Source organism: Anabrus simplex, chromosome 1 (assembly GCF_040414725.1).
Source record: "Anabrus simplex isolate iqAnaSimp1 chromosome 1, ASM4041472v1, whole genome shotgun sequence".
Lineage (NCBI taxonomy): Eukaryota > Metazoa > Arthropoda > Insecta > Orthoptera > Tettigoniidae > Anabrus > Anabrus simplex.
The window spans coordinates 391473064-391500149 of NC_090265.1; the positions used below are offsets into that span (position 1 = coordinate 391473064).

At 40.4% G+C, this 27086-nt stretch overlaps 1 protein-coding gene across 1 annotated transcript; it reads right to left on the reverse strand.

Annotated features, from left to right (window-relative positions):
• Positions 1–413: 413 nt before the first annotated feature.
• LOC136868862 (pro-resilin) lies at positions 414–27029 on the reverse strand. The gene is made up of 5 exons (XM_068227093.1): positions 26986–27029; positions 16282–16598; positions 14500–14516; positions 2338–3933; positions 414–2304 (listed from the first exon to the last, which is right to left on the reverse strand). Exons 1-5 carry the CDS (start codon positions 27004–27006, stop codon positions 1544–1546), a joined length of 2712 nt encoding a protein of 903 aa, XP_068083194.1. The 5' UTR covers positions 27007–27029; the 3' UTR covers positions 414–1543.
• Between the last annotated feature and the right edge of the window lie 57 nt (positions 27030–27086).

The following is a 27086-nucleotide window of genomic DNA, read 5'->3' on the forward strand; positions in this document are numbered from 1 at the left end:
GAGTAAAGTGTAGCTTCCACCGAAGTCCCAGTCAACATCCATGGCTGTGACAATATGGAAGTTGCTGGGGTATGGGTAGTGCTAAGTAATGGCATTTAGAGCGTGACTACTGCATCTGAGTGTTATGAAAGGTGCTGCTCATAGGGTCAGTCGTGCTGCAATAGTACTTTCTGACCCAGTGAGGAAAGCAATGGCAAATTACCTCACTCCTCATCTTGCCTAGTACGCCATTGGTTTTTGGGGTTTCCTTATAACCACATAACCTTTGGTGGTGCTATTTGAGGATCCAACCAGCCTCTAGGCTGATGACCTAACAGACAGACAGACATTGGTGTGGTAGATGAGAAGGAAAATGTAAATGAGAAAATAAAAAATAGTTTTTGTACATATTTTATTTATCCTTATTACAATAAAAACTATAAACGTTTCACTAAATCTAATGAGTATTATGCGTTATCACAGGTTTGTACATGACAACGAGTATCAAAACGTGATAAGTCATCGTATTTAAAAATATTTTTAGTGATTTTTTTATAAATTGCGCTGTATATAAAAATATCGTAACAAGTATACGTAGGTAATACTTAACATTGAACATTTTTGTTTTTGAGGAAATTCATTGAATTCCCATTTTTTAAATATTGCAGCGAACACATTTTTTTTACAAAACAACATGCTATACATTATATCATGACCAATGACATTGCTTTGTCGGCATACAAAGAATTTCGTAACCTTCCCATAACCATTCCATTGCTAGATTCGTCATCAGTTGGAAGCATCATCTGATGGGAGACCAAAGGTCTTGGCACAAGGACCTTGTTTCCAAGTCTCAGTCTTCCGAAAATAAAAGAGAATCTTTGGATGTGACCTAAGAAGCTACCTGTTCATATCCACTCAATATCGATAACTAGGACAGAGCCGAGAGGAGATCGTATGCGTTACAGAGGATGTAACAGACTAGTGATCCCGCGTGATATGAAAACTATCTATTTAAAATATATTTCATTTCCGTTATTTTCGTCATCTCGAATCCTGTCACAGCAATCAGATCATACAGAAACTCTCAATTTGTAGTTCTATAACTAGAATCTACTTTAACCCATAATTTTTCAATCGGAAGTATCAGTCTAAGCTCTCTTGAATGGCGATGTTCTTCAGAAAATGTTATATAAATTTACATTTCTCACAATCCTACACGGAAATTTAACCCAAAACTAGAATTAACTCTATTACATTTATCATGTCAAACAAGTAAATTTCAATTGTCCCTTAATGAAACATACTGGCCGTATTGTATCGAAGTGAATATCCTTAGAATATGAATTCTTATTCCTATAAACAAGTATCAGTTATACCATGGATTAAGGAGAGTTTCAGGGACAATATGAATGAAGTGAACAGCATACTTCTAATTATTCCGCTGCATGTATATGTGTTCTTCCTGGTTTCCACTCGATATTACATCCAAAGATCCTCTGGTGGCGAAGTCACTCGCCCCGTCAGTCATTTGGTAGGTATGATTACTAGGTACTGTAAAGTTTTATGCTTTACTGTCGAAGATGTATCCAGTCTTGCGTTGTGGTGGGAGGTACTTGTTGAGGGCAAATCCTGGTCCTTTAATGTCTACCGATTGGACATGGCCACTGCTGTAAGCTGGTATTCCGGAAGCGATTGATGGTGCACTTCCCAGCCTTGATACAGCACCGGGTGATCCAGATGCGGCTCCTCCGAGACCAGTACCGGTAGCACCAGGCGCTGGTGCCTTGGGTAGGTGATCTCCACTGGCAATGAATCCCTCATCGCCCCTTGAGGTGTATGTCAGTTTCCTTGTAAGCCCATCCCCTGCTATGAATGAGAACTCTCCCTGAACATTTCCCTGCGAGTCTGAGCTCTCCGTTTTGCTGCTGCTATCCGTCTGATAGCTGTAGGAATAAGATGCGTCTCCGCTGTCTTCACCATCAGCAGCACCAGACACGGGTACTCCTAGGGGGGCCTGATAGGAAGTGATAGGGCTTCCTCCAGTTCCAGGCACGCCACCAGCAGGGATTCCAGAGGGACTTGCTGGCAAATGTGCCCCTTTAGCAATAAATCCCTTCTCAGCTCCGGCCTCATAATCGACTCTCCTTCTCTGTCCATCATCCTTAGCTACAAATGAGAAACTTCCACGGACATTACCCTGGGGATCTGCAGCTTCTTCTCTGGATTGGTCATTTGTGCTGTACGAGAAAGAATATGAACCATCAGCTCCAGGACCAGAAGACGAAGCTGGTCCGGATGACGTGGGAGCAGCGTAAGTACTAACTGATCCCAATTCTGCTGCACCAACGGATGGACTCACTGGAACACTTGGTGCACCAGATGATGGTGCAACAGGAAGATGTGACCCACGGGCAACAAAACCAGTTGCAGCACCAGCTTCATAATCTACTCTACGGGTTTGTCCATCATCCTTCGCTCTGAAAGAGAAACTTCCACGAACATTATTTTGTGCGTCAGCTGTTTCTTGTCTGGACTGGTCATCAGTGCTGTAAGAGAATGAGTAGGAGCCATCAGGATTCGTCGTACCCTGGGCGTTGGAAGCTGGGCCAGCATATGGAGAGACTCCAGCACCAGGAACAGCAGGGATGGCGGGAGCGGAATAAACTGATGGAATTCCTGCGGATCCTCGAGCACCTGGGACACCAAGATCTCCTGCAGATGGAGCGACTGGCAGGTGAGCTCCACTTGCGACGAAGCCTGTGGCAGCTCCGGCCGAGTAGTCTACCCGCCGAGTTTGTCCGTCGCCCTTGGCTCTAAAGGAGAAACTCCCGCGCACATTATTTTGAGCATCGGCAGATTCTTCCCGAGACTGCTCGTCAGTATTGAAAGAAAAGGAGTAAGAGCCATCGGGGTTGATTGTACTTTTTGCTTTGGAGGGAGGTCCAGAATAAGCAGTAGCAGAAGCAGCGGGTAGAGCAGGTGCTGGGGCTGAGTAAGTACTGACTGGTGAGCCAGGTGCTCCGGAGCCACTTGCAGATGGAGCTACTGGAAGGTGAGAACCACTGGCTACAAATCCTGTGGCTGTGCCTGCTGAGTAATCGACTCTTCGGGTTTTTCCATCATCCTTAGCTCTGAACGAGTAACTTCCTCTAACGTTGTTTTGAGCGTCAGCTGTCTCCTCACGAGATTGTTCAGGGGTGCTGAAGGAGAAGGAGTAAGAGCCATCAGGGTTTAGTCCTCCTTGAGTGTTTGCAGCAGGTCCAGAGTAAGGAGTTGCAGGAGCACCTGCGGCACCAAAAGGTCCAGGAGCACCTGGAGATGGTCCAGCTGCAGAGAATGGTGTAATTGGTGCTCCTGGACCTGGGAGACCTGCGGTGGACGGAGCGACTGGAAGATGAGCACCACTAGCAACGAATCCCGTAGCAGCACCAGCAGAATAGTCTACTCTGCGAGTCTGACCGTCGTCTTTAGCTCTGAACGAGAAACTTCCACGTACATTATTCTGAGCATCTGCAGTTTCTTGGCGGGACTGATCAGGTGTGTTGAAGGAGAATGAATAAGAACCATCAGGATTTAGTCCTCCTTGAGTATTTGCGGCTGGACCAGCGTAAGGTGAAGCAGGGGCAGCAGGCGCGCCATAGAGCCTAGGAACAGCAGGTGCACCAATTCCGGCGCCAGCGCCAGCGCCGGCACCAGCAGCATCAGTACCTCCGGTGACAACGAACCCAGTTCCCTCGCCAGCGATGTAGCTCAATCCGTGACTTCCACCCTCGCGACTGCTGTACGAATACTGGCCACGGATATTGCCACGGGAATCGGATGACTCGGTGCGTTTGTAACTGTCTGTGTCAATGTTGAAACTGTAAGAAGCATCGGCGTTAGCGTCGTAGTCTGCATCCACTTGCCCGTCGGCCTCCTGCGAAGGAGCTCCACCCGGGATGATGCCACTACCTGAAACAATGCAGAGGGAATATTTTCTTAAGATAAAGTAGTTGTGTCAAGAAATGATGGACAGAGAACGATAATTAGTATGCGAGCGTTATTCATACAGAACTTCCTTGGCTGAATGTATTTTGCAGAATAGTACAGTGCTTGAAAACATTTAAGGTTCTAAGAAAATATTTGAATGTGTTATTTCAATACGAATATTCATTTCCCTGTGTTTATCACTTAAGCTATTTCCACTACTGGTACCTTCGTCTAAGGGCTATGTTAGTACCTTTCACCCACCTGTCGACCTGGTTGACTCACGTTAGATTCCACGCACGTAAGAATGGCCTGAGAGCTCAAACTCAAGTAATACAACTGATAAGAGACCTAAGGGTACCTTTCTGTTGTTTTCTACTACAACTATAAACGATTATCAGGATGATACCTAACATATAGACCACATCTGCGGTTAACCAAATTCTAACCCGAGTTATTTAGAACCAGAGGACATCATCATTGGATCTACTTGAAGTATGGATGGTATCTAAGATATGAGAATTTCAAATGTTTTATACTATCTTAAAATTAAGTACGGTAATGAGAAAATTATTACAATGTAACCATATAGAATATATGGTGGAAATGGGTAGTGACTAAAGTAATATCACCTATAGAGCGTTCCAACCTTAAATTGCAGAACAGTAGTAATGAGATAATTCCGTCTCCTTCCTTCTCCCATGTTTTGCGGGTTGCGCTGTACTACTCCAATGCAGCGGGTTTGCCAAATATCCGTAAATCAGAACGTTATCGGTTAAAATGGGTGAATATAATGTTATGTACAGAATTTCAAGGCGCATTTGATACCGTTAGCAAAAAAATCATACCTCGAGTCCTTATCTCTTTATCTCTTAATTTATGACAGGGAGAACGTCTCGTTGGTTTACGTTTCACGAGTGACTCGGCTGGCTAAGCTTTTATATATACTGACAGCCGTGTGCAGTGGCATTCATTTAATCAGTATTATAAGATTGATTAAATAAAGATCAATGATATATATATATATATATATATAATATCTAATGGCATGTGGCCTCCGAAGAGGCCGAGTGCAGGTCTTTCGAGTTGACGCCGCAAAGGCGACCTGCGCGTCTATAAGAATGGGGCCCTACCTGTGATGAATTCTAATGCTGAAGACGGCACACACACCCCGCCCCTGAGCCATTGGAATTAACCAATGAAGCTTAAAATCCCCGACCCGGCCGGGAATCGAACTCGGGGTCCTCTGGACCAAAGGCCAGCGTGCTGACTATTAATCCATGGAGCCGGACAAGTTCAGTGATAAATGTATAGTTCTTGAGGACAACTGGATTGTGTTTGTTGTGTTTGTGTAGTCTGTGTAGTTGTCAGTTCGTGCTCGTGTGGGGGATTCTTAGTTTGAAGAAAAAGTGCAGAAGGATGTACAATGGATCGTCAAATTAAAAAGAAACATTCCGTAGGTAAACTCAGGGGAAAATAACGCAATATTATAATGAGTGTCCTAGATTACTTTTTAAAGACTATGAATATGAGCAGCGCAGTCAGTGAAACAGCTAAAGCTACAGGTTGTTCCGAAAGAACAATCTATGCTATAAGGAAGGAATACACACATGGTCATTTTCGAACTCCCGCAAAAAAGCAAAAAAGAGAAAGATGGCAGAAAAATGCAAGGAAAATTAAATATGATGAAATTGTGCGAAGTGGAGTGCGTCGGGTGGTTCACTCTCTTTTATTTGCTAACATACCACCGACATTGGACGTGATTTTGAGTCGGGTAAGTGGAGAAGATTCTTTGCCACGATTTTCCAAAACTACGTTGTATCGCTTCTTACATTACATAGGCTTCCGTTATTTAAGACGGAGTAATAAAGCAGCTTTCACTGAAACCGATGAAATTATTAATTGGAGGCACAGATATCTCAGGGAGATAAAACGTTTGAGGGCACAAATTAAAGCTATAATTTACACAGATGAATCGTGGGTAAATATTGGGCAAACAGTGACAAAAGAATGGAAGGATACGACATTGAAAAGTGCACGGTAGGCCGCCATTGAAGGGGGTGAGTTCGGGACTTAGACCACCGAAAAGCCGAGGACCGTGATTTGCCTTACTCCACGCGGGTAATGAACATGGTTTTGTTTCAAACGCTGAACTAATATTTTTATGCCATAAAAACATAAGAAATTGGGCAAATTACGTGAACGAAGTAAAGAAAAATGAAAAAGATTTGTGAAAAGCAGACGAATTACAGGACGATGTCGACGGTGAAAAGTTTTTAATACGACTTTCTTCATCGTCCGGATCATCCTCAAGTTCACCTCCCGAACCCGGTTCATCCAAAGGGGGAACATCAGGCCTTGCAGAAATGATAGGTGTATGTCCAATGTCTGAGAGCAACGCCAGTGATTAAGGTATGTTGTATTTATTTTACCACCCTAAAAATATTAATTTATGAATAAATGAACTTAAAATTACAAAATTACAAACGAAAAATGTGGAACTGTGACGCCCTGTTTGAGTCACACTCGAGCGTGATCTTCACGAGTCGATTTCGCAACAGTGCGCTCCATCTACGCTGTACTGCAATTTAAGGTTGGAACGCTCTTATAGTATCGATGAAGTGTTAAACAACAACTGTTTATTATGAACATGAACTATTCCTTCGAAGTATATGAATAATTGAAAGTATATGAGAATAAGTCTGGATCTTAGAAGTCAGTGTAAACATGGACCCACTAGTTGTACGTAAAACACAGTTCTTTCTTCTAGAAGTCTCATTCGTATTTTATTCCCCTCCTACATAACTTTTGGCTTGCTGGAAGCCATTTAGTACAAAACTTACTTTTCATGGTTATGCAGATCAATGTGTTTAATTATAAGCAGATAAAATAAAATCGCAGAAAGAATATTATACTGTAGATTTTCAAATGTTGGAAACTTTCAATAGGATTTTTCGAAAAATCACTGCAATTGTGAAATGGCTCATTGTGAGTAAAACAAAATGTTATTATTCAAAACCTCAATTAAATATTTATTCCCTTTCTGCGTCACCTCTTGTTCTCCGGTTATCATATAATACTAGTCCAACATTTTTTTTTGGCTATTGAAATAGATTTTTGATATGCGAGGAATAACTTACAAAATGATCGCGAAAAGAAAGAATACATCTTCAGATAAATGGGTTTCATTGGGATATTCCAAAAGAACATGAGTTGATGCTATTTCGAAGAAAGGGTTTCAAAGAGCGGGAGGATACCGTTGATTCCACAATTATATTTTTTCCTGAAACGGATCCTACAGAACCTTCACTATATATGGTAGTATAGTGATCATGACTGGGAACGTTGTGTACTTAAAAAATTACATTTTAAAAATAAAATCCTCTTTTCGGAATCCTTACTACAACTTATTTAAGACGTAGTTTCACGCTTCTCGTATTTACAACAATTCAGGGAACCTGTTTCTCTGTTGGTATACCTAATATAACCAACAATCACTTTCTCGACAATGAGTTTTACTTTTATAAGTATTGAGTGTTTTACAGCCACTTATGTTCTTGTTCTCATAGTGCTAACATTGTTTTTGTTCCTGTGAAATCAGTAGCATGGAAATGTCGAAAAGCATTAAAAATGCTTTCATGGCATTCATTATTTAGTGGTAATGAAGATAAAGGTAGGATTGTGGAAAATACTAGTACCAGGAAGGCCAAGTGCAAAAATTCGAAATAACCACAGCAAAAATGTTACACATCGTCACAGACACTCGGAAAGGCTTGTAAAAGGTGTCAGTTGCCTTGAAACAGATTCGTCAGAGTAATTACCATGGGAAATGCTGGAAAATTTACAAAATTGTTATTTCTTATTCTCATTGTATATTTGTTAATATTTCACAATATTTGAATTTGAATTAATTGTGTACTAAGAAAATTTTCCGAAGATCATAAACTCTACTTCAATGAATAAATAATAATTAAGAAAATTTTATTTCCTTTTAAAATGACTTAATGTGGTGTGTTTGACGAAAACTCTCATTCGGAGTTCACAATGCAGAAAAAACAATTTTAGAATCCTAAGCTTAAGATAATTATTAACGATTTTCTGGTATTTGTATGTGTTAAGATGAATAAAGTAACATCTAAATTGTAAATAAACACATGGTGTGGTCTCATTTGTATTACCTTCATGATCATCATCAACCCATGTTATAATGTCATCGTGATATATAATGGAATGTAGAGTGATTATATCTCTTTGACGTACAACTGCAATATTTTCTATCTTAAACGTGATTCTTCGAAAAGGCATGCGGTGATGAACTCTGCATGTTGCTAATAGTACGTTGTATTTAGAACTAGTTCACCGTGAAGCAGCGTGTGTACATCTTGTAAAGCGTATGTCAAGGAATATTTAAAATTCCGACACATCATTTCCGAGAAAGGAAACTAGCAAGGTAATAGATGTAAACCGTTCATCACTGATCTTCTCCTTGAAACTTGTGTTTATACTTAAATATTTGATGCATTTTGAGATGGTGCATGTATATGAATTTGGCGATTTAAGCCATTTAACTGTAGCTGTATGCTCACGTCCGGAAGATGATTGGTTTGAACCCCGCCATCGACAGCCCTGAATGTTGTTAACTTCATTTCTCGTTTTTGCATCATGTCTCTTGCTTTCCACTACTTGCCTATCATCTCCGAAAACCGATGTGAGTTAGTGAGACACTATATCATTATAAAATAGAAAATATTAATAGAATAGAATGCCTAAATTTATAACTGAGGTGGTATAGAAATGCTCGTTCAGCTATGGGTGTGGATATTAAGTCTCTAAAAGCAAGATAAGCATGTAGCCATGAGGTTTACTTAGTTTATTGCAGAAATAAGAACCTGTTGTCTCGTACAACAAGGGATAGCTACTCAGTTGGTCTCACGAGGATGAGCGCACGTTGAACTGAATGTATCCTCGTGACTTTTAAAAGGCAGTGTTAAAGGCCTATCATACTTTTTTCCTTTCATCGGTTCGTACTTCAGCGTACATTGACTCACTTTTTTTTCTTTTAGTTCCGGGAGTGTCCGAGGACATATTCGACTTGCTAGTTATGTAGCTGCTTTTCCTGGTGCACCCCATGGTACATGTACTGCTGTACGAGGGTGTTGTTCAATTGTATGGCCTAAGAATCGGAAGCAAGCGGCAGTGGCCTTCAGAGAGGTACCATTTGTCTGGAGCTGAAATGGAAACCATGGGAAACAATTTCGAGGGATTCAAACCCACTTGTTTCTCGATTACAGAGCTAGGAACCATAACTAGCGGTGCCGCAACGTACTGAGCTAACTTGTTTAGTAACGAGCCACTGAAGTGAATGAAACAACTGGTATGCTGTTTTAGTTTCTAAATAACTTCAGAACCTTCTCGAACATGCGACAGTTCTCTAGAAAAAAGATTTCGGATATCCGTCTGGAGACTCTAGATTGTGGTTCAGAAACTGAGTTTTGCCACATTTTCAGCTTTCTGCTTAGATGAGAGCTGCTTAGCCGAAGCAGTAATGGCGTGCTCGGTTTACGCTGAAAGACGTGGGTTCAATTCCCGTCTGGAAGTAGTAAACTTCAGAAACGAGATTTCTACTTCTGGAGAGGCACTTAGCCCTGAAGTTCACACAGCCTGCATTTGCAATGAGCAACAGGTTTCTTAATTTGCTTGAAATCAGCTTTAGCACTTGAGGTGGAGTGGTCGATGTAGAACGGGCAAGGAGGCCCCTATTGTCAACACACTATCAGTTTCAACTTGTATCACCAGTATAACTCCACCTCCTAATCAAGAAAGCTGTTGTAATGTGGCATCACCTCAACACTGTTTTTGTACAATAGGCACATAATTTTATTCGCACAGCCACTTACTGTGTTTTATAATTGACAATTAGACGTTTTGAACAACATTTTTAACTTATGATTTTATTGGACTTCATGTTTCACATCATGTTCACGCCGCACCATTGTAATATTGATGATTGACAAGACGCCACCACGCCGCGTCACATGATACTAAGACTTTTTATCTACTCAATTCAACGTGTCCTCGCCATATTTTTAAGGTTTTGTATTTGTGACTGAAGATGTCCCATGAGAGGACGAAACATGTATCATGAATGTAATTTAATGTAGTCTTTTTAATAAAGACACTTGCAGTATTGTAAAGGTGGAATTATATAATCCAAATTTTCACAAGTTGATACTTTGACAATACGGGCTCTAATATGAAGTTTATTACGTGTAATGAAATCAGCTAGACAGAGGGCTAACTACTCTAACTTAGTCCATTGAGGTTAACGAACCTTTCGCCTTTCCAAAGGCTTTCACGGTCTTTTATAGAGAGATATCTTCGCTTACTTAGCCTATATTCTATTTTCTGATTTCCAGTGTACCTTGCTCGCTAAGGAGATCCTCAGCTTCTCATATCCAGTGCAATGAAAACTTCCTTGTAAATGAAAGGTTTCATCTTGAATATAAATTGTCTGACCTTGGAATCGATACAATTAACAAAACGTTTCTTATAGATTGCATCACGGCCATGCACTTGCCCACAATTCTCAACATGGTCGACCTTGAGGAGAGAGTGGATGTCCACATTCTGAGACTTGGTTATAGGAGATGATAGAGACGGATCCTGTAACAAGGTGGCTTTGTGGCGAGAGTAAACCATATTTCAACCTTCGAAATATCAAAATACTACTTCCTTAAGTACCGAAGCTAACTGGCTGCAAAAGCGATGTTGTTCTTTTTGGTCTTCGTTTTGGCCTACTGTCGCACATGGGAAACAATAGGTTTGCTGCTTGTTCTTTCCATACCGATCGAGCTGGCCACCTTACTGTAAGCTTGCATTTGGGTGACGGTAGGTTTGAGTCCCACCGTCGGCGGGCCTTAAGAAGGTTATTCCCATTTTCATACGAGGCAAAAGAATGTAGCTGTCAACTTGCTTTCGGGAGTCAGTGAGTTTGAATCCCACTGTCGGCAACCCTGAAGATGGTTTTCCGTGGTTTCCCATTTTCAAGCGAGGCAAATGTTGGGGCTGTACCTCAATTACAGCCACGGCTGCTTCCTTCCCACTCCTAGCACTGTCCTATCCCATCGTCGTCTTAAGAACTCTCTATGTCAGTGAAACGTAAAACAATATTGTACTACTACTACTACTACTACTACTACTACTACTACTACTACTACTAATAATAATAATAATAATAATAATAATAATAACAATAATAATAAGGCTGTACCTTAATCGAAGACCACGTTCTACCTCCCGAATCCTGTCCCGTTTCATCCTTGCGTCCCCAACTTTACACTGGCCAGAAATGTGTTAGTGAGATTTGAAACCACATGCAAAGGAGACAAATACTGTTTCCTCAGTGACATGCGGCTGATAATTTCCGAGGTTATGAGAAAAAGAAATGAGCTTGCTTGTTTAACTTTTATAACCGTGAAATGCAAATCCTCCCCATACATGGTATAGTAGGCACAATACTGAGATGCTTAAAGTTATATTTCAAAATCCCCTAATTAATTACATTTTCATCTCAATTTAATAAGGAACTTCATGTTCCTATTATCTTTGAATGTAAATTTCCCAAAATGCAAATACTGCAATTCGATCCCTAGTAGTAGTACAGGATTGAAACTACATCCCAGCTATCCACATGATTCCATTCTGCTGTGAAATAAGGAGATATCTCTGGCTGAGAACTAACATTGATCACAGTATGGGTGGGGGGAAGCTCAGTGGCATAGTCACTGGCTTCTCACCAAGGCGACCGTGGTTCGAATCCCAGCCAATGCAAATCGGACTTTAGATAAGACAAGGAGGATCCCTATGGTTCGCTTTCTGTGAAAAACTTACATCCGTGGCTACGATCACGATAAAACAGTCACGTAAAACTACAAGCTTTATTATTATTATTATTATTATTATTATTATTATTATTATTATTATTATTATTATTATTACGCCCCACTAACTACTTTTATGATTCTCGGGAACCGGGCTGCGGGAATTTTGCCAGCAGGAGTTCTTTTACGTGCTAGTAAATCTACCGACACTAGGCTAACGTATATGAGTACCATCGAACTAAACCGGGTTCGAACTCACTTGAGCCCAGATATTCAGCGCTCTACGCCCGAATTACTCAGACTGGCTATTTGATATATTTTCTTCTTTCTTGTCCGCAGTTTAGACCTCTCCTGAACTAATGACAGAAATGAGTGGCCCTTCACCCCAATACTCCCCAGTGATCTCACCATTTCTGAGATATGTATGACTACAATGAGGCTATAAGCGACTCTGCTTTCTTTTAGTTTTTCTTCACATGTCCCTCTCTCTCGCTCTTCTGCTCCTCCATCTTCTCTTTATCAGTTCTTTTCTGATTTTGACAACACTAAATATCCGAAGCCTGGGAGTCGAGTAATATCGTCACTGGCTTCCTTCCAAGGTGGTCGTTGTTCGAATCCCACCCAATCCATGTAAAAGTCTTGAAATGAATATCACGCCCGTGTAGTTCCGAATTCACGTAAAATTAGAAGTCTCGTAGGTATAATTACGATATCACTAGTCACGTAACAATGAACTTTTATTTTATTTTACTGACATCGCAATTATTCGGGATGTCGGAACTCAAGATACGTTCCAGCCCATCTCTTTGAGTCGCATGACTCAACTTATCTACGCTGCAGAGCCGATCAAACAAAATAGTGCGGACTCGTCTATGCATAGCTCAGACCAAGTAAAATCTTCAGAAGGCACATTTCTTTACCTTTATTCTTCCACCGCTTTTTCTACACCCTGGAGGGGCCACCTATGCGAATTGTGTCTCACACTGGACTTGCCTGTTTGACGGTCGATGTTTTTCCTAACGCCAACCTATGGGGAGGCATGTATTCACTAGTGCGTGTTTCTTTGGTGATTGGTAGAGGGGCGTGTAGATGAGGAACTGTGTTTTGAGATAAACACAACCAGAAAAATTAACCAGACGCGGCTAAAATCCCCCACCCAGTCGGATATCGAATTAAGGATCCCATAAACCGGAGGCCTCGATATTTACTATTTAGCCATAGAATAAGGTACTCTTTGAGAATGGAACAAACTCGCTTATTTTCAAGTGAGAACACGTGTCCCTTACATTAACCAATGTCAGCAGTAGCAACAACAACAACCTGCCTTTAAAAGCTTTGAAGTCCCCAATGACTGAGTAAGGTTTCTATTCAAGGACCTTCGGCACAGAAATAAGGTGTCAACTCTTTTACGCTACAGACCTACTTAGATAAAATAGTGAAGTCTGTTCTATGAAATTATGATGCTGCATAACTTAGGCCAAACCTCGTGGCTATACGCAGGCAGCAATATTCATCAGTAATAACAAGATGGGCTTCCAAGCCTCATAAGCTACTCATCAGATATGCTTTTCATCTCTAATAGCAGCTTGTTAACTAATGCGTCTACTTACAGCATCCGCTTTGGGGCTTCCATCTAATAACAGCGCTTGCTGCCATTTATGTAATCACGGTGTTCTCAAGAACTCTTCTTTTTATGGATTAGTGATGTACGAAGGTTGCATTTTAGCAAGGAATATTATCATGCAAACTCAAGGCTACTCTGCACGTACAACTTCATATTCCCAGTTTCGGTTTCCTTATTAACATGCACGGAAGAATACTGAGAAAGTGTGCATACGATTTCCTTGGATTTATTACATCGTTCGGAGCTGCTAGTAGACTATAAAGCTGAGTACTATGTAAGTTAAAATCTTTGAAAACCACCCTCTTACTTACCGTAACCGCAATACAGGACTAAGGAGTATACCAACCGGAGATACGAAATTCAGCAAATATTCGTTTATGCAAAGAGAGACTAGGGATTAGAATAATTTACCTAGAGAAATATTACATAAAATTTCAACATCTTAGAACTAATTTGCATAAAATATTCTGAGCGCGATAAATTCTAAAGTGATGTCACTAGGGAAAATCTAACAGAATTGTATATCAGTCAGGAATATAAAACTGGAACAGGTGAATCATTTCGAGTATATAAATAATATGTACTCTCCCAGGATGGTAGTATAGTAAGAGAGATTGAATCAAGGTGAAGCAAAGCTGACGTAGTGAGCTCGAATTTGCAATCAACTTTATTCTGTATAAAATAAGCAAGTTATCTCTCGGACGAAACTATCTTTACAACGCTCTGTTTTCAGACCGACTTTGCTATATGGGAGTAAACGAAGGATAAAGTCAGCATGTCATATTCATAAGTTACAATGAATAGACGTGAAAGTAGCGAGAATGATCGCTGGTACAAACAGGTAGGAACAATGACAGGAGGGTACTCGGAATGAGGAGATAAAGTCAAGTTAGGAATGAACTTAATGGATCAAGCGGTACACATAAACCGGCTTCGGCGGTTACCTAGGACAATAATGAACTCGGTTATGGAGGGTAAGAGATGTAGAGGGATACCAAGACGACAATGGTTCAGTTTCTGATGATTTAAATGTAAAAGATATGGAACTAAACGAGGTTACAGAGCTGGTCAGAAATAGAGGCTTGTAAAGGCGTTTAGTTAATTCTCAGAGGCTTCCAGATTGAACGCTTAAACGTATAATTCTATAATGAAGATTCTTGTATGTATGAGGAAATAATTTAAGAAAAGGGAATGTAAACAACTGATGAGAATTTGCCACCTGTGCAACAGCCCTAAATGCATATGAGTGGTGGTTGATTGACTGATTGATTGATTGATTCATTGAGTTACCAGCATTGTCAACAATTAGGCTGAACGTAGTTTTGTTCCAACTCCGGTTTCTTGTTAACGCAGGGAATATGAAGGTATGCTGTTCTATTTACATTTAAGACTCATCTGCATTTAATGCTGTCGCCTATTTCATGTCTCAGGAATTCTACCGCCATCCTAAGTCAGGCGCATACCAATAGGGGGCGAAGGTGTTCAATACTTCTTCTGGGATCGCATTTAAGAACACAGTCCACACCCCTACCCTTGAAGGACCTTAGCCTACCAAGCGACCGCTGCTCAGCCCGAAGGCCTGCAGATTACGAGGTGTCGTGGTGTGGTCAGCACGACGAATCCTCTCGGCCGTTATTCTTGGCTTTCTAGCCCGGGGCCGCTATCTCACCGTCAGATAGCTCCTCAATTCTAATCACGTAGGCTAAGTAGACCTCGAACCAGCCCTCAGGTCCAGGTAAAAATCCCTGACCTGGCCGGGAATCGAACCCGGGGCCTCCGGGTAAGAGGCAGGCACACTATCCCTACACCACGGGGCCGGCTATAAATTATGAGCTGAATAATAATAACTCCTGAATGCTAGCCATGATAAATCAAAGCCCTTTAATACAGTCACGTTAATTTGCAACAGTAGTTTATAGCCTTTTCGTCATAGCTCTATGCGTTTCTAAAATTTTCTGAAATAGTTCATAAGGAAACAATTTTGACCATTCAGTCAGTGTTTCTAATTTCTGAATTTATTTTTTTATATTTTTTTTGCTAGGGGCTTTACGTCGCACCGACACAGATAGGTCTTATGGCGGCGATGGGATGGGAAAGGCCTAGGAGTTGGAAGGAAGCGACCGTGGCCTTAATTAAGGTACAGCCCCAGCATTTGCCTGGTGTGAAAATGGGAAACCACGGAAAACCATCTTCAGGGCTGCCGATAGTGGGATTCGAACCTACTATCTCCCGGATGCAAGCTCACAGCCGCGCGCCTCTACGCGCACGCCCAACTCGCCCGGTGAATTTATATTCAACGGTCGGTAAATTTACTCAAAATGAATGACTGAAATATAATGTTAATGGCTTTATGTCCCACTCCCTACTTTCACGATTTTCGGAGACGCTGGGGTGCCTGAATTTCGTACGGCAGGACACCTTTTATATAATAATAAATCTACCGACACGAGGCTGACGTGTCTCTGCACCTTCAGGTCACGCGGACAGAGCGAGGATCGGACCCACCAACTTTGGGCTCACAAGACCAGCGATCTCGTCTGAGCCACATCGAATAACAAGCAAAGAAACACACACACAGTGTCACTTGCTCGCCCTCTTCGTTGAAGTAAGCAAAGTGCCTTTGAACTTCATGTTATATAGTGTACTTTTTACAGGTGTGATATGGTTTATATGTGTTAAAATTACTGTTGTCGATAGACTGAAAAGCATTAAAGTTACAAAGGTATACATATCATTGATAACCAATACATTCCCATGCACTGAATACAGCAGGAGAATATAAGATATTTAGTGTTTGTACTCATTGGAACTACGAGTAGGATTTCTGACTTACCAATAGGTGCAGCGGGTCCTGCTCTCAGACCAGGGGCAGGAATACCATCCAGCTGAGGCACGAAACCAGCCTCGCCAGCCGAGTACTTCAGCGACACTTGTTGGCCTTCTTTGTTGACGTAAGCGAAGTGCCCTCGAACTTCATTTGCCGCATCAGCGTCTACCTTCGCCGATTGACCCGCACCCGTATCGTAGCCGTACTTGTAGGAGCCGTCGTCGTGCTGAAGATAGTACTCAGCTCGCCTCCCGGCGGGGATACTGGGTAGGTTTTCCCAGGCTAGACCCGAGCAGACTAGCAGGGACACCAACACCAACTGCAGAAGAAAGACCAGGATTTATTCGTTAAAATTCACTACTAAGATGCTCATACAGATTTTTGACAAATAAATTATTTGCTTTGAGGACTTTGATTCATAGATTTCTGGATTCGATTCCCACCACATAAACAAGGAATAGTTGGTAAAAATGAAATGTCGTATGGCTTTTAGTGCCGGGATATCCCAGGACGGGTTCGGCTCGCCAGGTGCAGGTCTTTCTATTTGACACCCCAGGTGACCTGCGCGTCGTGATGAGGATGAAATGATGATGAAGACAACATACACACCCAGCCCCCGTACCATTGGAATCAACCAATTAAGGTTAAAATCCCCGACCCGGCCGGGAATCGAACCCGGGACTGTCTGAACCGAAGGCCAGTACGCTGACCGTTCAGACAACGAGTCGGAGAAGGAATAGTTGGTGTCTGGAAGGGAATCCGGTCGTATAACTGGGCCAAGTGTTTCTAACCTCAAGACCAGGACGATATAACAGGCCTAATAATAATAATAATAATAATAATAATAATAATAATAATAATAATAATAATAATAATAATAATAATAATAATAATAATAATAATCATGTCCGGCTCCATGGTTAAATGGTTAGTGTGCTGGCCTTTGATCAGAGGGGTCCTGGGTTCGATTCCCGGGAGGGTCAGGAATTTTAACCATCATTGGTTAATTTCGCTGGCACGGGGGCTGGGTGTATGCGTCGTCTTCGTCATCATTTTATCACCATCACGACGTGCAGGTCGCCTAAGGGCATAAAATCAAAAGACCTGAACCTGGCGAGCCGAAGTTGTCCTTGGACAGTCCCGGCATTAAAAGCTATACGCCATTTCATGTCCATTTCTTCATCATCATCATTATCATCATCATCATCTGAGACTTAAAATACAGACCTAAAGTTTCAGGAAGTCAGAAAGGACTTCGGCAAGGTTGGTTTCAGTCGGGAATACTTCTCAGACCAACCAAAATACTGATCACTGATCAACAAATTCAAGGGCTTCCATGAAGAAATGGAGCAGAACAGAGAATGAAGAAAGGGAGGAAGACAGACTGGCAGAGAAAGAATGCAGTGATTCTCCTAATCTACCTAACGTGGTCTCTAATGACACCACAGGATCCTTCATTTGTTATCAATTTTATGAGAAATTATTGATCATGTTTTGGTTTTACGTCTCGCTAGCTCCGTGTATGGTTCTCGAAGACGCTTAGGTGCTAAATGAGATCTTTTGCATTCTTGTAAATGTACTGACACGGGACTGGACTATTTAATACCTTTAAATATCGCCAGATTACGTCGGAATCGAACCAGCTAACTATTCTTAGACAACTGAAAGCTGGAAATTACGCCTAAGGAGTGGTTTATTAACGTGCTATTAAATCTGTTCACATGAATCTCTCACATTAAATACTGTCAAGTGGAAGCCAACTCAGATGATTTAGAGTAATAAAGTCTTACGGTTCTCTACGCGTACAAATGAAATGAGTACCAGGTTAATTAATAGGAGAAAAACCACGTTAGTGGTAAGTTAGAATAATAGATTAAATGTTTACCTTCTTCTCCTTCAACGGACTCCATATCATGTTTGCGTATGCTTTTGACTTCCTTTTGCCAATGTGAACTATCTCTGTCGGGATTCAAACTGAGGATCGTGAGCAACGAAAGCGAGCATCTAACCACTTGCTCTGTGCACCTGACCTTGTATTGAGGCACGTTTATGGGTCAGGATTGGATAAAGTGCGTTGAGGTATGCACAGTGTACAATCTTGCGTATAAGGATTTTCTCCAACTATGGTTGTCAATGAAACATGCTTTGACTTGGATCAGAGGCACTCAGTTTTGATTTCCTATATCATGCCTTACTTTCAAACCAGACAATAGTTTCCTCCCTACAAGAACAGAAGCTGGCTGACCTGCCAAAATTTTAGGTCTACTTAAAACAATTATATTTTTTAATGTTTCATAGAATCTACCAAATGCAATGAAATGTTTCAGTTAAACAATACGCATAATTGAAGGCAGTAATGTTTGGGGTGAATGGTGTAGCTATTTTGTTATGCAGGATCCACCAGTTACCTGAAGTTGATCAACAATGGGCGTGGTCAGCGAATGGATAGATAGAGCCTGGTGATTGTGATGATTATTATTTCAAGAGTCCAACCCGTTGGCTGAACGGTCAGCGTTCTGGCCTTCGGTTCAGAGGGTCCCGGGTTCGATTCCCGGCCGGGTCGGGGATTTTAACCTTAACCCTTTCAGTCCAGGTGTACAGTATACTGTACATCAAATTCATTAGCTTATAGCACCAAGAATTATTAGTGAATAGAGGAGTTCTCTATCTTGCTAGAGACTTCTATGCTTTATCTTTGTTTCTCAATTGGTTGAAATGACATCTACCAACACATTAGTGAATTATGAAGATAAACAACAAACATGGCAGACAAGCATGCTGTTAGTGGAGGTAAGTGGGAAAATGTTATTCTTTATTTTTAACATTTTATTCTGTTTAGGGTAAAGTTCTGTTCGGGGGTTAAAGATAAAGGTTTGAATAGAATATGCATACTAATTATAGTTAGTCTTTCATATCCCTTGCCTCATAACATCCATGTATATTAGCATGTACAGTATACTGTACATGGGGTCCCAAGTGTTGCAAATAGTGTGACTGATTTCATTATCTTTCACAAAGTTTTATTTATATACCTGGTAGTTTCTAGTAATATAGAAGAAGATTAAGTGTTGTATACTATAGATTGTCTCTTAGAAATGTAAAAAGAAACTTTGTTTTAGTTCTCTGAGTTCCCTAAAATATATTTTTGTTGAAATTCAGGCACATCAAGGATGAAAATGAACCCAAGCGACGTTGATATGATTTTGAAGTTGTTGGAGAATGGAGATGTGTCTGATGTGGAGGAACTAGCCAGTGATGATGAGGATGAACCACAAACCAGCCACAAATACAGCGCATTGGTACGTTATCACATTCAATATTATTACACATTATGAAACTCCAGTACTCTTATGGCAAACTGAGTTGCCCAAATTTTTAGCTAATAATTATTAAAATATAGCTTTATTTTGCGATATGTTTCAGGAGCTGATGTTGAGATGATATCTGTAAGCAGCCCAACCGAGGCAAGTGGCAATGGATATACTATTGGTACTTCTGGAGATGCTGAACTTTCTGTTGAAGATATTTCCCTGACACAGAGGCCTGATATTCTGCTCCCATAACAATGTGCAAACCAAACAAAACTTTAATTACTTTCCTCAGGTTTGATTGGCTTGTATGTCACGTCTTTCTGAAGTACAAAAATATTTGTTTTCGCTGAGTGATGGAGTACAGCCAAATGCTAGAAATGCTGGGTTGGCACAGAAGGAGATAATGGATTTGTTAGATTTCAGGCTTAGGGTAACTGAAGCTTTTGTGAAAGTTGATAACCAATTCAAGGGTATCAAAAGAGGAAGGCTATCTACAAGCCCTGTAAGATCACCTTCAACTAATAAAAAACAAACAACTGAGACGAGACCACAGAGGGAAGTGCGGACGGATTGTGTTGATCACTTACCAGAGCATGATGGCAATAAAGAACCTACTCGATGCAAGAAGATTAATTGCACCCAGCGATCACACATTATCTGCAGAAAATGTGGAGTACATCTTTATATAAATAGGAACAGGAACTGCTTTGCAGCATTTCATAAGCAATGAAATGAATGTAAATTGTTATGAAGCATTTCTTTGTCGGTAACATGTGAACAAAATATAAATTTTTGTAAATAATTATCTGTAAACAATGAAAATATCCCAAAAATAGATAATTTCAGTTCTATAGGAATGTATAGCTTGCCATTTAGTACAATATAAACATTGTATACCTCCAAATCCTGTCCTAAGAAGGTTGGCATCCGAAGGTAAAAGTTTAGGATTCAGCAACACTTGATACCAAATGTACAGTATACTGTACATTATATATTTTTTTAACGGAAGGTCTCTCATCAACCAAATTTTGTAAGTACACCCCCAGTATGACCTAAAATCAAAATCCAGTCAGAAATAATTTTTCTTTCTAAACAGAAAAAATCAGGACTGAAGGGGTTAATTGGTTAATTCCTACGGCACGGGGGCTGGGTGTATGTGTTGTTTTCATCATTATTTCATCTTCATCATGAAGCTCAGGTCGTCTACGGGCGTCAAATAGAAAGCCCTGCACCTGGCGAGCCGAACCCGTCCTGGGATCTCCCGGCAATAAAAGCCATACGACATTTCATTTCATTTCATTATTTCAAGAGGCAAATACAGTTCCTTCCGTGTACTGTTAGCTAGAGTGTTAACGGTGGCCAGTCTACCAAAAGATAAAATCCGACTTAGTATGCCCGATCAGTGGCCCCCCGCCTTAGCTGAGGGCACTGTTATGAGCAATCATTCTCGCTGCTTTCATGCCAGCTACTTCTAACCTATGAAAAGGATTCCTGAGTCAATTTGACTCTATAATTGTTGCAAACTGATCAGAAGACAGTGTAGTAAGGATAATGTCATTTCTAGATAATTCATCAGCCGCGTGGTGCAAGGATAGTGTACCTGCCTCTTATCAGAAGGCCTAATCCCGACAAGTCCAGGGATTTCAATTCTTGGATGAGAGCTGGAGCGAGGTTCACTTAGCCTCGTAAGACCAGATGATACGAGAGGCAGCTGACCCGGTCAAGAAAGCCAAACAATACGGCTGTGCATGTCATTACGCTGACCACGTAACACTCCAATTATCTAAGCCATCTGACCGGGTATCAGTAACAATATTATTGATTTTATGTTCCACTATACACCTTCATGGATTTTGGAGATGCCGAGGTGGCAGAATTTCGTCCCACAGAAGGCTGGCGAATTCCAGCACCTTCAAATACGCAGGACTCACCTAAAATATAACCTGTTAACTTGGGATCATAAGGCCAGCGCATCTACCGTCTTAGGTACTCATCCCGGTGGGCAGCAGTAGCCTAGGCAGCCTAAGGACATGATGGGCTGTTCCGTGACGGGTTTGCTCTGTTTTATTCAACTCCTGGTGTACATTTCCCTGTCTAAGCCATATTAGAAGAGGACCAAATACTTTTTCTATAAATCCCACGAGAAGAAGCTCTTGTCTTTGGGTTCCATGTCTTATCCGGAAACACCGGGAAAAGTCTGCACGATTCTAGGAAATGCTACCACAGCCTTATATTACGTAATGTAAATTGCTCTCGCAGTGTCTGTGAACATTATAGTTATTATGGTACTACTCATTTTATAATTGTTAAGATTAGGCGTTAATGCTCTGTAATTTAGAGAGTGTGTTGCATGACAACTTTACAGAGTCCAATTTACCGTTAGTGCCCTTGCGGACACGGGCTGAAAAAGTACATCTGTAATTATTTCTATAAGTAAAACTCTTTAAATACTACTTCCCTTCGCTGAAATACGAACCTCTTTCATGAGAGAAGCAAAATTCTGAATTAAAACGTAGTACCCCGTGTCTTCTTAAAGCAAGTCAAAATGCTGGTGTATTTTTTTGACCCTTTGCTCCTGTAAGACTTTTACATCTCGATTTCATGATAGCTGAGTTACACCGTGTCTGGCTTCTCATCAAGGTGGCCGTAGTTCGAATCCAAGCCCATGTAGAATATTTTTAGTGAAATGTTACATCTATGAAATTTGGTATCTACGTATTATAAATCTGAAGGTCCTGTGGATATCACCGCAATATCACGAAAACCGCACATTTCCTTGGTTTTGTTAGTTCTGCTAGTTTCCTAATAGTTTATATTACTTCATTTCAATTATGGGCGGTTATGACTTTCATTGTCCACCTGTGAGCCTCTCCGAATTAACTAAGCGACTCAATAATCCCCTAATTGCAATTAACTCCGTTGTCTTGTTTAGTTCTAGAACTCCTATCAATAAATCTACCGTCACCTTGGCCTCCCTCTACTTCTCTTAGTCTTCATGATCGAGTGCATTATTCTCCTACTTAACCTATTCTCCTCACATGACCCCAACATCGAAGCCGATTCATACGTGTAGCTTCATCCATCCAGATTTTCCTAACAGCCTTCGTCTGCTCATTCCGAGTACCTTACTACCTGTGTTGCCAGTGTTTGTACCAGGAATCATTCTCGTCACTTATAATTTATTAATAGGATATCCTGAGATCATCCAGCTTTCACTCCCGTACAATAAAGTTGCTCTGAAAATATTTACGCAAGATATACCTTATTGAAATATGAAAACTCAAATTGTAGAAATATTACATTTTAATCCAGTAATTTGGGGATTGCCTTTCCACGATAGTAAAAAATTCACTGATTGAACTGAAATAATACGCGTTCGATTCCTTGCCGTGAAAATGAAAAGTTTAGAAACATGGACAAGATATATTGTATTTGTAGTTCTGAGTTTCATTACACGCACAATTTTAATGGGAACGAGATTTGTTATTTTATAGAGTAGTGCCCTCTTTTACTTCTGTAGAAGCTTGAAAGCCTCAAACTTCCTCTCCCACAGGTACTTCCATAGTCTCTAAAGAAATAACTTCGCAATGTTTCATATTTGTTAATTACAGACAACCACTTGCAGCAAAGACCCAGATAAAGAATCTGTCACTATCTCCTATGGAATACAAAAACAACTAACCAAGCACGTAAAGTCAAACAAGTTGACAAGAAGAATTCCGAACTAAACTAATTCTTGGTTAGAAAAATATACTTACGTATAATTTTTAAATATACTTCATGAATTTGATAATAACAAATAAAAAATTCAGCTTTGTCTTTGTGAGTTAAGGTACCAGTTTGGACAAATGTGATACATTGGATCCCGAGTGATCTCCAAAGCTAAGTAACATTGGACGTGGTAATAATTTGACTGGATTCCCACGTGTTGTTGCCTCAAACAGGAGTAGAAAAGAACTAACTACCCTACCGCAAGTAAAGTCTGATCATTGAATACTAGCCCGGATGAAATCACTGGCTGAACTACCAATGTCCAAGTTTGGGTAAGAAACTAGCTTTTTTATGTGAGTTAATATAAAAACAAGTACAAAAATGTCGAATTCACTTCGTTTCAAAATAATACCAGTATTCACTTACTCATACACTCAGGTGGCAAAGTTCGTCGCTGTAGCTTAGTGTAGATTCCCTTCTGTTTTTCTAGGATATAATGCACGGCTTTTCTATGAAATTAACGATGGTTCTAAGGACTGGAACGATGAGCACTCGGCCTCAAGACGTAACAGAAATTGTTAAAGAAATGCGTTAAAATTCCACTGTAAGCCATATTATAAGTTATTTATTTTCCACTTAAGTCACAGAGCAATAAAGTGAACCACCTGGCATAAGCGCCGCCTTCTTTAGACAGCCTATACATTTTCCAGCTTCCTTAGCTCTGGTGACCGATATATCCTGTTTCCCTCTGTGGAACAACAAAATACTCATTGGGGCAGTGAACAAATTCCTTTGGCTATAAGGTACCAGCTCGTGTTTGTTATAGATATACAACCCCAGCTTCTGAAAGAGTTTTCAATCAATACTTTTTACTTCGATTCATCTGGCGACCGATTTACCTTGAGAATCCATATGAAATGTCGTATGGCTTTTAGTGCCGGGATATCCCAGGGCGGGTTCGGCTCGCCAGGTGCAGGTTTTTCTATTTGACTCCCGTAGGCGACCTGCGCGTCGTGGTGATGATGATGATGATGATGATGATGATGATGATGATGATGAAGACAACACATACACCCAGCCCCCGTGCCAGTGGAATTAACCAATGAAGGTTAAAATCCCCGACCCGGCCGGGAATCGAACCCGGGACCCTCTGAACCGAACGCCAGTACGCTGACCGTTGAGCCAACGAGTCGGACAGAATCCATATGAAACAACAAAATAATTTTGAGATGGTCAAGTTAGTGAAATGTAAAGATTTTTGTTTTATGTAAATGATTGGATACAAATAATGTAAATTAAATTTTAATCAACTGCAACTCAAGAGTATATTTTCTACCTCTCCCTTTCTCATCCAAATCACAGACTTCCTCCACAGACTGACTGGTGTGTAAAGAATATATTGTTTAAATAAAATAAGAACGTATGTAAAAGTTTAATCTTCTCTATCTCGAAAGTCCGTTTCTTTCATCCGTCGTTTTTAAGCTATATCAAAGCATTCTTGTGCTAAATGTAATGCTAAACTATCTTTGTGGACAGTTAAGAACATCGCATGGAATTCTGCCAAAAATGATAAGATTTCTATTAATTAAATAGATAATATCATACATACAACATCAAGTATAATTTATTTTATGCTCACAAAGCCTTAATCGTTGACAGGATTTTTTAAATCTATTGTTTGTAAAATAGCTTTGAAGTGGAGAATAGCGAATAAGTGTTGTACGGTATAATTAACGTTTCCATTGATGTTAAAAGCTTTCATGTTTACTTGTATATATATTTGCTAAAAAATTAAGAATGTACAATCGCAGGTACTGAATGGTATTGAATTGCGCAATGTTGTTCAAAGTGTTAACTTTTTCTTATTAAATTGTGGAAACTAACATTCCTTTTCTGATTCCGGAATTATAAAAATTAATTACAAATTGATATTGACAGATCGGTTACGTAGAACTTTCCCTGTTAGTTATCAAGTCAAAAAGAAAAGATTTTGGTACGTCGAGGTACCGGAATTTTGTTTCACAGGATTTCAGTTACGTGACAGCAAATCTATCTTCACAAGGCTGACTAATATGAGCACCTTCAGATCCACTCTACTGAGCTGAAATTGAACCCACCAAGTTAGGTTCAGAAGGCACTGTACCGTCTTAGCCACTTGAAATGGTTGTCTTTTGTAAGTTGCAGAATTATGGGTTACACTGTTTGTTGGCAAAGGCAATATTTCTGGTACCATAAAAGTCGTTAGTTCTAAATAAGTACAGTAGCACGATTTATATTTTTCTCCGAGAGAAAATCACCCTTGGTTTACCTTTCAATTGTTTATCTATTTTCTTATGTGACTATTAAAATTATTAAACTATAAACTTAAGAGAATTTCTTTGGATCGTGGACTATTCATGAAGTAAATTAAAAATAATATAGAGGGACATTCAGTTCATTATTCTATCTTAGAGCATGTTTCCTCTTGCCACACCTTTCCAGTACCAAGTTGTTAAGAATTAATTCCAGAAAAAATGGTAAATTTAAGTAAAATTCACTGTTTTAATAAAATAACAAGTACCCAAACAAAGTCAGAGAACTTCAACACAAGAGAGATTGAAATTTTTGGTTTAAATAAAGGAATGAAAACCCAATGGGATTTACTCATATAAACCTCTAGTGAGATATTTTCTATATCTAGCATTCGGTGAGATGAATATGAATATATTGAAATGAAGGAAGGACGTACACAAAAGTTTAATCTACTCCATCTCAAGGTGTGTCTTCATATGCTAATCCTTTCCAAAAGAAGTCCCAAAGAAGTTTTCCAACACGAACATAAACATGCGAAATTAAATACAATTTGTTATTGTAATAAAATAAGGAATATATGAAGTCAAGTCTAATCAAGACAGAAGTTTTCCCCAGATAAGTTAGTGAAAAGGGGCTGCCTGTCCGAGGCGGTAAAGGCGTGCTCGGTTCGCCCGGAAGGACGTGGGTTCGAATCCCCGTCAGGAAGTCGTAAAATTTAAGAAGCGAGATTTCCACTTTCGGAGGCGCACATGGCCTGAGGTTCACTCAGCCTACACCAAAAGTGAGTACCAGGTTAATTCCTGGGGGCAAAGGCGGCCGGGCGTAGAGCTAACCACTCTATACCATCACGCACCGAGGTTACGGATAGTGGAAGCCTTTACCTTCCACCCCTCCAAGGGCCTGAATGGCCTGTACGGAGATGACTTTGCTTTGCTAAGTTAGCGAAATGTAAAGAATTTCTTTTTTATTTAACTAAATGAAAGGAAAAACTCTAAATTTAATTTTAATCAATAACTCAAGAGCATATTTTCTATGTCTACCTTTCTCAACCAAATCACAGACTTCCTCCACAGACTGAATGGTGTGCGAAGAATATATTTTTGAAATGAAATATGAACGTATACAAAAGTTTAATCTGCTCTATCTCGAAAGTAGTTTTCTCTCATCGGCCCTTTACAAGCTATATCAAAGCATTCTTGTCCAGGCTATAACGCCATGAATAAATATATTTCTGCGAAACCCAGAGCTCCATAGTAGCTCATGCGGGCCGGCTTCTTCGTGTTAGTTTTAAGTAGTTATCAGAGAGTAGTTCCCGAGAATCATGTTCAAGAAAAACAACCACTGATGATGAAAGGAAGACTGTTGTCGTTACTGTTAGTGATGGATACTCACGTTGTTGAGAGGGGCGGCCATGGTATTGCCGACGTGTGCTGGAAGATGCTCGCTTCCAACTGTGCCTCACCTTTGCCGCGTCGACTTTATATAGGCCAGTC